The sequence below is a fragment of the Zootoca vivipara genome, chromosome 3 (genome assembly GCF_963506605.1).
Source record: "Zootoca vivipara chromosome 3, rZooViv1.1, whole genome shotgun sequence".
NCBI lineage: Eukaryota > Metazoa > Chordata > Lepidosauria > Squamata > Lacertidae > Zootoca > Zootoca vivipara.
In genome coordinates, this window is record NC_083278.1 from 36,981,773 (window position 1) to 36,995,885 (window position 14,113).

The 14,113-nt window shown below is 39.9% G+C and overlaps 2 protein-coding genes across 7 annotated transcripts in view; one reads left to right on the top strand and one right to left on the bottom strand.

The window, feature by feature from the left end:
* Positions 1-9,034, top strand: part of MYO6 (myosin VI) — a 103,676-nt gene extending 94,642 nt beyond the window's left edge. For 4 of the 6 annotated variants that reach the window (XM_035109562.2, XM_060272552.1, XM_060272553.1 and 1 more), the window contains 3 exons: positions 436-462; positions 2,450-2,671; positions 4,769-9,034. In XM_035109562.2, coding sequence (XP_034965453.2) covers positions 436-462; positions 2,450-2,671; positions 4,769-4,968 — 449 coding nt within the window. In that variant the 3' untranslated portion in view covers positions 4,969-9,034. The remainder of the gene's footprint in view (positions 1-435; positions 463-2,449; positions 2,672-4,768) is intronic. The other 2 variants (XM_060272551.1, XM_060272554.1) reach the window with 1 other exon arrangement.
* A 3,838-nt stretch (positions 9,035-12,872) lies between these two features.
* The window catches only part of IMPG1 (interphotoreceptor matrix proteoglycan 1), a 52,414-nt gene continuing 51,173 nt past the window's right edge, over positions 12,873-14,113 (bottom strand). The window contains exons 15-16 of the mRNA XM_035109561.2: positions 13,201-13,368; positions 12,873-13,104 (exon numbers count right to left, since the gene is read on the bottom strand). Coding sequence (XP_034965452.2) covers positions 12,873-13,104; positions 13,201-13,368 — 400 coding nt within the window. The remainder of the gene's footprint in view (positions 13,105-13,200; positions 13,369-14,113) is intronic.

The following is a 14,113-nucleotide window of genomic DNA, read 5'->3' on the forward strand; positions in this document are numbered from 1 at the left end:
ATGAGATATGAAACAAGCTAAGGCTCTGCGCTGTTCCCCTTTTAACCAGGAAGGGAGAATCGGGTATTGTCCATACTAGCTTTTTCCCAGGGAGAGGGTGGTGGGGATGTGTGCTGCCACAAACCCGGCCTCCAAAGCAGCCATGTTGTGCCCAACAAGAAGGGCAAGGCAGGGGGAGACTGGCACAGTGCAGTCATAGCTATGGAGCCAAAACAGGGATGCCCACCCTGCACGGGCATTCTGGTGGTTTTGGCCCCTCTCCCTCCTGGTGAGCACAACAAGCCAGCAGCCCCTCTTTCCAGTTTTGTTGCCATCCCATTCAGTGGTTACACGCGGCTAATGACACATCCCATTGAACTGCTGAAAGAGTGCCTTTTCAGGTTGCTCAGATCGAAAAGTTTTATGGTTTCTTCAGTGTCCAATGTTTGTTTGCAGATTTTGCACCATTTTTGACCAACTCAAGTAAGTGAGGGAATTGGTTTATTTCAGCTAACTTTGCACATAGGAAAAAACATAGGCTCCGGTTTACTAACTCTTAACGATATGCTGTGTTTTGCTACATTTGTGTCACATCATACTTGGCCCGGTAATTATTTTGTCATCTAAAAGTGCTCAGGGAGCCGCAGGAAAAAGATAGCAGCCTGTGATGATATTCATGTTACCATAGGAATATTGTTCTTAATTATAAAAAAAAAATGATGGATAAATTCATATGATGTGGCATTTCTGCAGCTTGTGCCTGCCAGAGACATCTTTTTCTGTTGTAGCAAAACACTCAAACTGTTGTTAATCAACTAACATTAGAATAAAAATTAATATCTACGGTGCTGGTCTTAGGAGAAGGAAATTAATCTCTCTTTTCCAAAGGAAGTGCTTTGTTTACTCTGCAGAATATCCTTGGTCTGAGTATAGGAGGATGAGGAAAAAGACCTGTCTAGCTGCCTTTGAGTGCCAATAAAATGCTCTTAATTCTCAGCCCTCTTTATGGCTCACCGTTATGCACATTCATGAAAGCCACAGCCTCCATTTACTTCAAAGTGTATTGAGGAGACTTACAGAAACAGATGTATTACTTTGCATGTCAGTTAATTTAAATGAAAACAAACAGGCTTAATAACTCTCCCAGAAAAATACACACTGACTATTTACATGAATGTTTGCTGGTGATGCTAATGGATAAATTGGACGTAATATTTATGGTTTAAAGCCTAATTATAGCAAAAAGGTCTTTTTACTCATTTCTGCACTGGGAATATTTCTACACTGGGATAAGCAATGACTATTTCTGGATTTATTAACATCACGTGAATGAGGGCAAGATACATTTACTTTCTGTTCCTAGTTGCCAATATGTTGCCTATAAATTGGGAGGGGATGGAATAAATAAATCAGATGTGACAGCAGCTCTTCATTTTTTTATTGAGCCAGACAGAGTCTATAACCAGATTCAGTACTTAAAAGTTGGTTGGCTAATTCAATGTTAATTATTTTAGTACTGAATTATTGAATTGTCTTTTCTTTTTAGTTGACCACAACAGTTGAATTCCTAGCATCTTTTAAAAAAATATTATTATTTAAACTTGCATACCACCCTTCATCCATAGATCTCAGGGTAGTTCACAACATAAACTGTTGTTGAGAAGAGTTCTTCCTTAGGTGAACTTGAACAAGTATGAATTGAATTTCAATGGCAATGTAGGAAGTTGCAATCAAGTTGAGGCTACTTCTGAGTCTGGTTTCAGTTAACATTATCTGCAGCAGATTTTAGTGCAGACTAAGGGACAAGTTTCTACTACTGGATCAGATTTATGTAATGCTATTGTGAGTTCATGATTAATTATATTAATGGTATTTTTGCCAAGTTCAAGTCAAAGTTCAGGAAATGGCCCTCCCCTTCTCTATCTTAGAATGTAGGATTTCAGGTAAGCTAAGTGGTGACTGTTTCTCAACCTGTACCTATCATTCACCTTCCCTTCTGCCGTTCGTATCTACTCCAGGTTGTAGGGTAACTTAACTTGTGAAACTATGCTTTAAGGTGTTTCCTTTGGGAGCAGTATCGTGATTCATTTCCCCGCTATGGAATACATACAGTGGTACCTTGGCTCTCAAACTTAATCCATTCCGGGAGTCCGTTCGGCTCTCGAAACCATTCGAAAACCAAGGCACAGCTTCTGATTGGCTGCGGGAGCTTCCTGCACTCCATTGGAAGCTGCGTCAGGCATCTGGCTTCTGAAAAAAACATTTGCAAACTGGAACACTCACTTCCGGAGTTACGGCATTCGGGAGCCAATTTGTTCAGGAGCCAAGCCGTTTGGGCACCATGGTACCACTGTAATCCTATTTTCACAATTTCCCTACTTTCTGTGTAGATTAAAAAACAGAAGTCACCATACTGAAGACTGATTTTGATCCTTAGCTTGCAGATGTTAACCTTTGTTATTCCTCGTAGCTCAACAGAACCCAACAAGCCAGTTGTCTGCCAGGCAGCAGCAAGAGGCAGAGATGAGTCGGCAGCAGCGTTACTTTCGCATTCCGTTCATCCGACCAGCGGACCAATACAAAGATCCGCAGAACAAGAAGAAAGGCTGGTGGTATGCACACTTTGATGGACCATGGATTGCTCGTCAAATGGAACTTCATCCTGATAAGCCACCCATCTTGCTAGTGGCTGGTTGGTATTCATTTTTAGTTTTATTATGCAATGAAAAGTGAAATTCTAGGCCTTTTGTGTGTGGGGGGGGGGAACAAACAGATTCGAGCTATGTTGCAGGAATGAGGAGTTACAAATAAAATCCAAATGCTGTATTCAAAAGGCTGTACCATCATATAACCAACTTCATTATGAAACACCCCAAAATCACTTAAGTAAAGCAGTGGATGATGGCTTTGTTAAGTCTGAAACTCTGACCTGTGTCTTTAGACAATCACTATCAGTATTATATTTGCAGAGCATCCTTCCAGCTTTAAACATTTTAGCTTACTTTTGGTGCTTCCTACTAGATTGGCCTTTGAACAAGTTATCCTGCTGTTACATTCAAGGAAAATGGGGGGAAACAGCAGCTCCTATGCCCCCTGCACCCTCCTTTTCTTCTTTGAATAGAATAAAATGTGTTCAAAGGCTAGTCTAGCAGGAAGTACCAAAAGTTCCAGGATCCATTTTGCTCCAGAGCTATCCTAGAATTCCAATACGATCAGGGGTTCTGTTTGTGTAAGAGTTAGAACAGTATTTCATGCACCAGTATCCTTGACACTGAAGGGAATGGAGAAACCTTGAGTCACCGGGCTAAAGGAAATATATGAAGCACATTGCGTTTTTTATATGGAATGGAGGAAAGAGACTTGTTGATAAAAATGGATGTGTTTAATTAAGCTTGGTGTCCCTAATTTCCAAAGACATCAGTCCCTAATTAGAGTAATGAGAATAACCACATTATTTGGCAGCTCCTAAACACATTTCAGTACTTAATACAGACTAAGTTATACAGATGAGTATTACTGTAAGACACTGTTCTTAATCTATATGGCCTGATTTTAAACAAACAAAAATCCCATATATCCAAGCAAGTGTAATTTAGTTCATTTAATGAGACTGAAGCAAAATTGCATACTGATTATCTCTTGTTAATTTTTTAAAAATGGGATGCTCACATTCTCATAAAAAGTCATAATAAATGTCTGCGTAAGCGCCTAGCATTTAAAACCACACTACTCGCTTTGTGGTGCTGTTGAGACTGTTTAGATACAGTGCCACAGACCATGGTTCCGTTCATACATCCTTCTATATCAGCTGAGCTGATCCCCTTGAAAAGCACTGTGTACATACAAGGCAGAGAGGTCAAAACATTTCGCCTGTAGTTGATGCTGCAATCATCAAGTGATGGACGTGCATATGTGAACCAGTCCTCTGCCATTGTTATTTGGGGGGGCTGGAAGAGAAATTAATTCCTCACTTCTAAGGAAATGCACTAGTAAGTGGTGTGGAAAGCTAACAGTGCCCATAACCAAATCAAAGGAAGCCCTGTAAAAGTATGCAATATTTCTCTTAAGTGTGTTGTGCACGTGCCGGCACTCAAATCTTCTGTCACTTGAACGCCTTGTGATTGTGTTGCAGTTGCCCTCCTTGTGGCAATATCGCTATGGTAAAGACTTAAGTCTAGCTTTCTCTCCACATGACAGGAGACGTTTAGATTCTGAAGTGGTACAGGCTGGCAAGAGGACTGTATAGTATCACTGAAACATGTTGAGACTGGGATTTTACATCGCAGATATTATATCTTACTTCAAATATTTTTGTTTTGCCCTTTTATGAAGAATAGAGTCTTGTTATTCCTTACTCTCAAAGCAATGTCTTGTATCTAAAGAAGCTTTGGGCTTCTAGTTTTTGATTTATAGCCCCAGTATCTCATATTGCATCACATTACTGTTCCTGAAGGTTCCCAGAGTTTATATTATGTGTATAAATATAAAGTATATATATATAAATCTCCTCTCAGGATCTCTGGCAATATTTTTAGCACTGAGGTAATGTCCTTCTCACGTTCACTGTCACTTTGTTCCCAACTTTATGAGTATGTGTTAAAATCTAAACACAACACAGTAATAATAATAATAATAATAATAATAATAATAATAATAATAATAATATAATATATTATTATTTATACCCCGCCCATCTGGTAAGTCTAGTGTAGGAGAAACTGGAAGCCCATTGTATGTTTTGTTAAATCTGATGATGTTTCTCCCCCCCTTTTTTTTAATTACATTCCAGGCAAGGATGACATGGAGATGTGTGAGCTGAATCTTGAAGAGACTGGCTTGACTCGTAAGCGTGGAGCTGAGATTTTGCAGAGGCAGTTTGAAGAGATCTGGGAGCGCTGTGGGGGAATCCAGTATCTTCAAAAAGCGATTGAGAGCAAACAAGCTCGGCCTACGTATGCAACTGCTATGTTGCAGAACCTGTTGAAATAAGTAGTCACTTTCTACATTAACACTTGGTCCCCCCCCCACCCCCACCCTGAGCTTCTCCTACCTTAACAATAAAGGGAAGAATTCCTCTGAGCAGCAGAGGACACTTAAACATTCCGTAATTGTCTAGAGATGTTTAATATAAAGTAAACAGATTTTATTAATGTGGCAGTTTTTAATTTGTATTTCTGATGTTTTAATTTGTGTAGTGAATTCACTAGTTCTGTGGGTCTGAGCATCTGTTTCAGCCAACTACGTGGTTTGCTTTTTTTCCGTTCATACACCGATCCCTGCACATAGCATCTGTCATGACACTAAAAGTGCTGTAACGTAGAGTAACACACTACTGGGATTTAACTACATAACAATGACTGCATTTTGACTTCCTCTTTACACTGTTAATTCCTTTGCGGTACCCAGAATGTTAGTCTCTCCTTCAAGATAGCATAGCAAAAAGAAAAAGTACATTGCATCTTATAACTGGAATTGTGAGGCCTTATTGTTAACTTCTACTGTAGAAGTTAAAAAAAAACTTTTATAAGATGAAAGACTTCATGTGCAACTTATGAAAGTTGCTTGACATCTAGGTAGATGTCCACAAGAAAGCATTTTGGGAAATGTGTCTTAGGTAGATTGCAGGATTTCAAATACTGAGAGCAGGACAATTGTGTCTGGAGTACTTAGGGATATTTAGGCTGATGCACGCTGAATTTACTAAGCAGTGGGTTTTTCCTTTTTTAAACTATTTTTTACAAGACAAATTTGTTCAGGCAATTCTTCATTTTTATTTTTCGGTTATAGCTTTCTTAGTCAAACGAAGTAAGACAGAGTTAAACAATATTTTACAAAAATATATATCTAGATACATTTAGGACTGAAAGCATAAGGGAAGTAAGTGGGTTCCATTTTTCATGACAGCAAAGCCTAATTGTCAGCTGAATTTTGCTGTTCCTTTGTACTTGCAATGCACATGGGATTAGGTGGCTTCTGTCAGAAACTCAGACTCTTGACGAGTGGCACAGCACTGGAATTTCTAATTGCGCCATGCTGCTTCAAATGGCTTAACTTCATAGTGTTAAAGTAATAAACTTTTTCTTCTAATCTTACAGATATATTTGCAGCTAATCTTCCAACTTCAGGCTTTGTGGGTTGCTTTTTTTTTTTGCTAATGTACCCTGGATGGTAATTAAATTTCTTATGTATAACGATTACTTGTTTCACACAGATGGAAGTTGCCTTTTATTGATGTTGCTGGATAGCCCTATAGCTGGCTAATATCAACAGATTAAACCTTGGTATTATCTCAGTGTTAGGAGATTTGTGGAAATAAGTATTGTCTGGTTGGGAGGGAAACAGATTGAATTTGGGGGGAGCTCCCCCCCTTATTATATTAAGAAGCTAATTACATTTCTGGGCTGTAGTTTTTAATTCTTCAATATTCTTTCTAAGCACACCATTGTCACTGCCTTCTGCCACAGCATGCCTCCTGGCAGAAATACCCTCTGCAGTGTAAAAACTATCAAAGTAAAACGCTAAGTGCCCACATGGCTACCAACCTTGGGGCAGGGTTGAGAGGATGTAAAACTGCAATATTTATTAACCCCCAATTTTAATGCATGGTTTAAAACTGTTCACACCCTGTCTATTTCTTGTCTTCAGTCTGTAAAAAGCCCCTATCCCTACACATCAACTTTCTGAAGATCTGGTTGGCATGGTCAGCTCTGAGAGCCTTGAGTTAAACTTAGTTGATTGTCGAAGTTGCCACCACCAAAAATCCATCAGAGGTTGCACATGCAACCTTCACCCCCCCCAATGGGGGAGCCATAACTTAAATCTAGGGATGAGGAACCTGTTGCTCGCCAGATGATATTGAACTAAAATTCTCACCTTTGGCCATTCTGGCTGACGTTGATGGGAATAGGAGCCCAACAAAATCCAGAGGGTTACAAGCCCATCCCAATTTAAAGGCACTTCTAATTGCACAAAGGAAGGTCTTGCTGTCCCCAGCCTCCTGCATTGCACCATTTGCTATTTTAGTAAAACCCTGACTTTAGGTCTAAAGGAGCAACAGGAAGGAGGAGGCAGCGCAGAGCCCGTTTGCAGTTCATGGGTTCCAAGTTTATGTATGCAGCCCTTGGTAAGGATCCAACAACAGGAACAAGGCATACAACACATTTTTCCCATGTAGGGCTATAGCGATAAGAGGATTTTGTGCTGTTTCCTGCACTTGGAGAACCCCTCTAATCAAGGTTAGGCAGAACAAGATTTGTATATTCAATGCAAAATTGTTGAACTGAGGCCATAGGGACTGGATGTTAGAATTAAAGTTATAGTCATAAGCTAAGCATTAACTGACCATGATCTAATCAGATACTTCACTAGTTGAATGCTATGTTTTAGATCTGATTGGTGTCACAAATGCATACAAAGCCAGTTGGATAACCAGTGCTTTCCCACCCCCTGAGAGTACTCAATGGTATGCAGTACCAGCACCTTTTCTCCCCCAAATGTTAAAAGTGTGGCACTTACTGTAACGACTTCATGGTGAGTACCGGCACCTTTTTTTCCCTTCTTTTAAAAAAGCACTGTGGATAACACAATGATTTTTATGGCGAAGAGGTTCAGAGAAAGGGGGGTGGAGAATAGTTAATGAGGAATAGATATGTTACACTACATGAGAGCTTCACACCTCTCTGTGTTTCCTACTAGGAGAGAATCACATTCAAATTAAAAAAATGCCTCTTACCCTGTGTATGTTCTGATGGTCTCTGTATCCTCCCAAACAGTTATTGACATTATGCATGCTTTTTGTTATTATTTTTTTTTAAAAAAAACCCATCTTGTTAATTACTGCTGCCACTCACTTTCCTTGGCATGTCTGGGGCTGTTTCTTATGGACCCCATATCGCATCAAATAGTTAATGGCATATAAAAGATGCACTTTCTCCTTTAAAATATTTTCTGGGTCGTAATTTAAAGGTAAGGCTTACAAAAGGAGGGGGGGGGGGACTAAAAGTTAAGAACGTAGGCTTGCATAATAGATGAGTTGTATGCATTATATTTGGGAATCAAAGCCATGAGCAAATGCATCCTAGGAGGTGGTTGTGATAAAGCAGGGGTCCCCAAACATACCCGGCTTTGGGTCGGTGCCCACTGTGCTGATCGCTCTTCCGGGTCGGGAAAAAGCGCAGAAAATTGTTTGTGCACATGGGCCTCCCCCGACCCGGAAGTGCACCAGAAATGACGTTTGCGCAAGCACGCAAACTTTATTTCCGGTACACTTCCAGGTCGGGAGAGGCCCATGCGCATGCACACAAACGATTTTCGGCACTTTTTTTTTTTTACCCGGAAGCGCACTGGTAGGAGCGGGTGGTGGCAGCGGGCGGCATTGCGGGCCAGATAAGAGGCCTTCGGGCCGTATGCGGCCCACTGACCTTAGTCTGGGGACCCCTGTGATAAAGGACCCCCCAAATGCTTGCATGTGATGCCATCTATATATACTTTGAATTGGGATGATAACTGCAATATCCCTCACTTCCATATAATCTGGCTTTGTCATGAAAATTAGTAACCACCATGTGTTGCTTAAGAGAAAACAAGTTAAGCCCTCCGTTGCAACTAGAAATGGACCTACTGCTGTCTTTTGGTTATGAGATCTCTGGAAGGGTGGTTCTGTTTTACTTATGCATTTACATTACTTGAATACACCTGAATGGATTCCGATTATTGTTTCAGGGGATGTGATGTTCTGTTGAAGTTCTTTCTATAGTGTTTGGTCTGCGATGACTGTTTCACATGCTGGTTGCAGTCACTGGATAATGAAAATGCAGTTATAAACATGCCCTGTATCTAAAATCATGTTACTTTACCAGGAACACAAACCTGTACAGAAGTTTCCCTTCAGAAAATAGCACAATGTCTTTAACATTCCATTGAAAATTTCCTCAGCTTCTGGTATCTCTGCCTACTTTATCCCTGGGTTATTTTCACCCGAAACTGTTTTAAGTACTTTGTCAAATGACCTTAATTATGTACTGAAAATTGCTGCAAAATAAAAACACTCCGTTGATCTCTCTGGGATATTATTTATTTAAGAAAGAGTGAGAATGACTGGGGGAGCTGTGAAACTTGCACTTTGCTTTCTCAAGTCAGTGTAACCATTAAAGCAAATAAACGAACAACATTTGATATTAAAGTAATATAGTGGTACCTCGGTTTAAGAACAGTCCGGTAGAAGAACGATTCGGTTTACAAACTCCGCAAAACCAGAAATAGTCTCTTGGTTTGAGAACTTTACCTCAGTCTAAGAATGGAATCCGAATGGCAGAAGGGCACCGGCGGTGGGAGGCCTCACTAGGGAAAGCACGCCTCGGTTTAAGAACAGATTTCCGGAATGGATTAAGTTCGTAAACCGAGGTACCACTGTACTGGCTTCTAAAACTGTCTCATGAATTGGGGTGGGGTTGGGGTTGGGTGGGGGTGTATGCGTTGAGGGGCTGTCATTGTTTCTAACATTCTTTTTACCAACTATTGCTTTTTTCCTCATATATGCCACATTATTTGCCACAACCCAATTAAAGATAGATGTGACCATAAACCAGCTTGAATCAGATGAAGCCAAGTTGTTTACAACTTACTTTAAAACAAGCACTGGATTTAGTACTTTGTAAGATTATAAAATATTTTTGATTGCCCTTATATCTCTTTTAAATATTTTATGTTATATATATGCATGCATCCTAGATGCACAAAAAAACCTTTCAACTACTAAGCAGACATTTTTCTGATATATAACATAGAAATACAGTCTGTCTAAACTCTAGTTAAATATTTTATTATTTTATTGAAATACAAAACATTCTCTCATCCAGCAAAGATATTTGGTAATTAATATTTGAAAATGATAAATTATGGTCAAGAACAATTGTTTCATTATTAAAACTGACATGTAAAAATGGTTTCTATTGTTTTTCTTATAGAAATTGGTATGAATAAACATATACAAAAAAAAATAGCTCTGAAATGAAAATATATTGAATACAATGAGGACTCTTAACTTACACAACCTCCAGTAGTGCCTGGTGTATAGTGGGATATCTTCAGATATATGCCCTAAAGATGTCATCTAGGCTGTGAAATGGTACCTTGGAGTCCATGTAAGCTTCCTCGCTGACATTAAGATGAGATCTTCTCCATGTATACATAAATAATGTTACGCTTGACTGTAAACTCAACATTTTTTTTACCTTGAGGCGGCTGACTACCTCTAACGCGGCATCTACAAGCCCATATGAGAATATAACTTGGCAGGCGACTTTCTTGACACCGTAAAATAAATAGATGAAGATTAGTTAGCTCAACTCTTACAGGTATTGGCTCTGAGTAAACATTTAAGAGAAGCAATTAGCCATGGTATTGTTTATATAAGCTGTATTGCCTAAATGCACGCAGGAAGGAGAGATGGTTCAGGGCACTAGGATTATACCCAGAGCAGAAATGCACTTGATAATTAAAGGAAAACACCTGCCGCTCCAAAAAAAAGAAAGGAAGCAATGCTAGCACTAGTAAAAGACTTCCCCTTAGTGCTCGGTTCCTAAGCACACCTAACTTTAAATAATTCTGGCTTTGGATATTCTGTACACCTGGGGGGGGGGGGTGAAGAAGGACCTCTAAGCTGTGCTGTCCTTGCTGCTTTAGAATATTTGAAATTGAGGCTCGTGCATATTCCCGGCTGGCTGTAGGATTATGCACATGCACCAACCTATCTAACAAGTCTCTCTACCCCCTACTTGCTGCAGACACCTGAAACACTTTGTTTTTACTGGAAGCAATTCGGATCACTACCAGTTATGCAGTGCTTAGCATGCATTGAAGGTTCTGCACAACCTATTATTCCATTTAGACAAATGACCCAGCACAGAAGTGTGGGTTGTAGTGTGTGTGTGTGTGTGTGTGTGTGTCCATTTAAAAAAAACTTACTAGATGTGCCTGCATGTTGCTAGTTGATAAGTCTTGTACAGTAACTAATCACACCACATTAGTGGCTTGGTGTCTGTTCTGTGCGAACAAAAACAATTACTGCAATCTATCACAACCATATGATAGCAAACACATCGCTTCTTATACACACAGCCTAAAATTTACAGGCCGATTCTCAAAAGGATATAGGGAAATCTCTTAGCAATTATAGTTAAAATAAAAATGCCCACTTAATGTTTTTAATATCTGTAAAAGAACAGCATTGTGGGGTTTAGTTTCTGTCTGTCTTATTGTAGGTCACTTTAGGTTGCGCTGAACAAGAGAAAGTGACTAACAAATTTAATAAAGACTTAAAATAATCACTGGTGGTGACGGTTAGGGCTGAAAACCCCATTGTAAGCTTTCAATACGATTCTCCAGTAATTATAATAAAACAGTTACTACCGCATAATTGACAATCATTACAGTAATTAGTATATGTGTCGGCCACTTTTCTGTTCATTTATTTTGGGATAGAATTTCCAGCAGAGACTTCTGCATCTGAATCTAAGCTTTAAAATAACAAAAATATTTATCATATAAACACTGTACAGTAATTAAATACATTTAGCACTGCATTCGTGATAACATGGATATTATGTAATGGAGGACAACAGTTTTGACGGAAAGTAGATGCAGCCACCTTGTTTTTTACTCAAATATAAACTTCAGTTAATGTGTTCACTGTTAGGGAAAAAATGGGTTGCCTTCTGAAGCTCTGTTGTTGCCTCCCTCCTCCCCCAAAGACTCCATTTATCCGGGTGAGTGAACTTGGTATTACCAGCAGTCCTCTTGGTGAAAATCTGTGGAAACAAAGTGCCAATAATGTGGCCAACATTGACTCAAAAAACACTCAGAGCTTTCCCCCAAATTCCAGAGTTAATTTCTGGAGTGACACTTGCCCCACACCTTAGACTTCTCTTGAGATAAATTACTGGCCAAAATTCATCAGAAAATAACTATTACATTTTCTGAGAATATTTTATTCTTTGGACTCCTCCTGAATTGCTGGATACTTCTATTCCCACCAAGAGTATTTGGCAACCACTCCGCCCACTAACAGAGTTAAACACAGATCCAGTTTTAATACTGTTTAGAATTGCTGAAGGAAGCAATTCCATCTTTGCCTTACTCCAACTTACCAGTGCAAACAAAAATGTATGTATGTATTATACTAATCATTAACTGAATTGAAATTTCACGGTAGAAGTTTCTGTGAATGTTTGAGAAGTCCACTACCCCACTTGGACACAAGATCTGGGAAAGTGCTTCCCTTCTCCAATGCCCACACCATGCTGGACGGGACGGGATGACAGACATTTTGCTCACCCCTAGAATCCAGTTTACAGAATCCAGATCCTCTCCTTCAGTAGTTTGTATCAGGCCTTTGTAGCGCTCAGTTTTTGTTTACTTTCGCACCACTCTTCAATGATTGTTTAGGCTATTTTAAAAAGGGCTCAACTATAGCAGTGGCAAATAAATGCAACTGAAGTGTGTTTTGTTCTCTGACTCTCAAAGGCACATATATATTTAGGGGAGGTTTCCACACAATAACACTATTATATAGAGCTATTTACAAAAATAAAAACCACAAACCTTTATGCCCGCTGACTGTTGCCTAGAATTCAGGGCGTCAGATACTAACTCAGCAGTCTTTGCTTTGTATCAGGTGGTCTGTAAGGAAAAGAAGGATATGAATGTTTACCGCATGCTGGTGTGTGCAAGCCATCAAAGCCAAAAGCTAGAGCAGAAAGTGCTAACAGTGCAGAAGTGCTAACAAGAATGTTCTGGTCTGAAGCTGTGACAGAGGTTTTAGAGACATTGAGGGTTAGTCCTTTTTAGTTGTGAAACACCAAAGGCAAGTTGAAGTTGGTTGTTAACAAGGGCAACTAAGAGAAGACCCATTTTGAAGAGGAACGAGTAGTATTTGCATGCATTTTACCTCCATTCTCTGTTCTGTGGTCATGCTTTTGCAGTTCTCGATCACTGCTCTCTGAAGGACTGATACAAGCACTTACATTACAGGGCCCATGACACAAACTACTGATGGGTTCATGGTGGTCAAAGGCAGGATTAATTCTGACAGCATTCTCTGTGTTGCTTTGGCTGAGAGGAGGACCTCTACAAGGCAGAACATGTTTGTTTAGGGTAAGACTTCCTGTCTGTAGTTTTTAAAAGTTCCAAAAAAAACTGTTGGGGGAGGGTTAAGCTGCTTACTCCAGTTTAGGCTTGGTATTGCATTTTCTTCGCAACTTATATATTAAAGTGATGAGAAGAATAACTAGGCTTAATAAGCCAAGCATCAAAGCTTTGGAGATGTTGGACCGGGTAGGTGCTGGAGCGTATTTTGCACAACGCCCTTGGCTGTTTCTACGGGCTGGGCATCTAAAACATGGAGGGAAAGGGAAGCAAAGCAGTTTTATGTCAAAACAAGGGCATGCAGGAAAAACAATTCAAAACAGGTTCTCCATGCCTGTCCTAAACTCTTCAATCTGTGTTTCAATGCTGCATTTACTGTATATTTATCAGCCGGCACCCAAAGTGTAAGTAGACACAGTGAAACTTCCCTTTCCTATCTTTCTCCCAGCTCAGATATGCTCCAGGGGTCCCCACCATCACTTGGAGGCACACAGGGGCAAGAGAGTGAAGGGGAAGTCCTATAGCTCATGTGGATGTCAATTCCACAAGCGGGCTGATTCCACTGAATGCCAGTCATTTATAGGATAGCTCATTTGGGTAGAGCGTGGTGCTGATAATGCCAAAGTTGCAGGTTCGATGCCCCTAGAGGACAGCTGACTATTCCTCCATTGCAGGGAGTTGGACTAGATTATCCTCATGGTCCCTTCCAACTCTGTCATTCTATTCCATATTAACTTTTTAATTGTTTGATTTCTTCTTGTAAGACACCCTGAGGACTGCCATAGAGTGCGCTATAAATGCTGTACATAAATTATGGTAATAATACTGTAATAGAATTGCTAATAATAATAACATGGTGTAAGTGGCTGGCAGGCAAATATGTGTTCATTCAGGTTCATTTCCTATACAGAGACATCTCCCACCACAAGCACGGCGAAGCCTCAGATACTTACCTCATGAAGCTCCATATGCTCACTTGGAATGGTGGAAG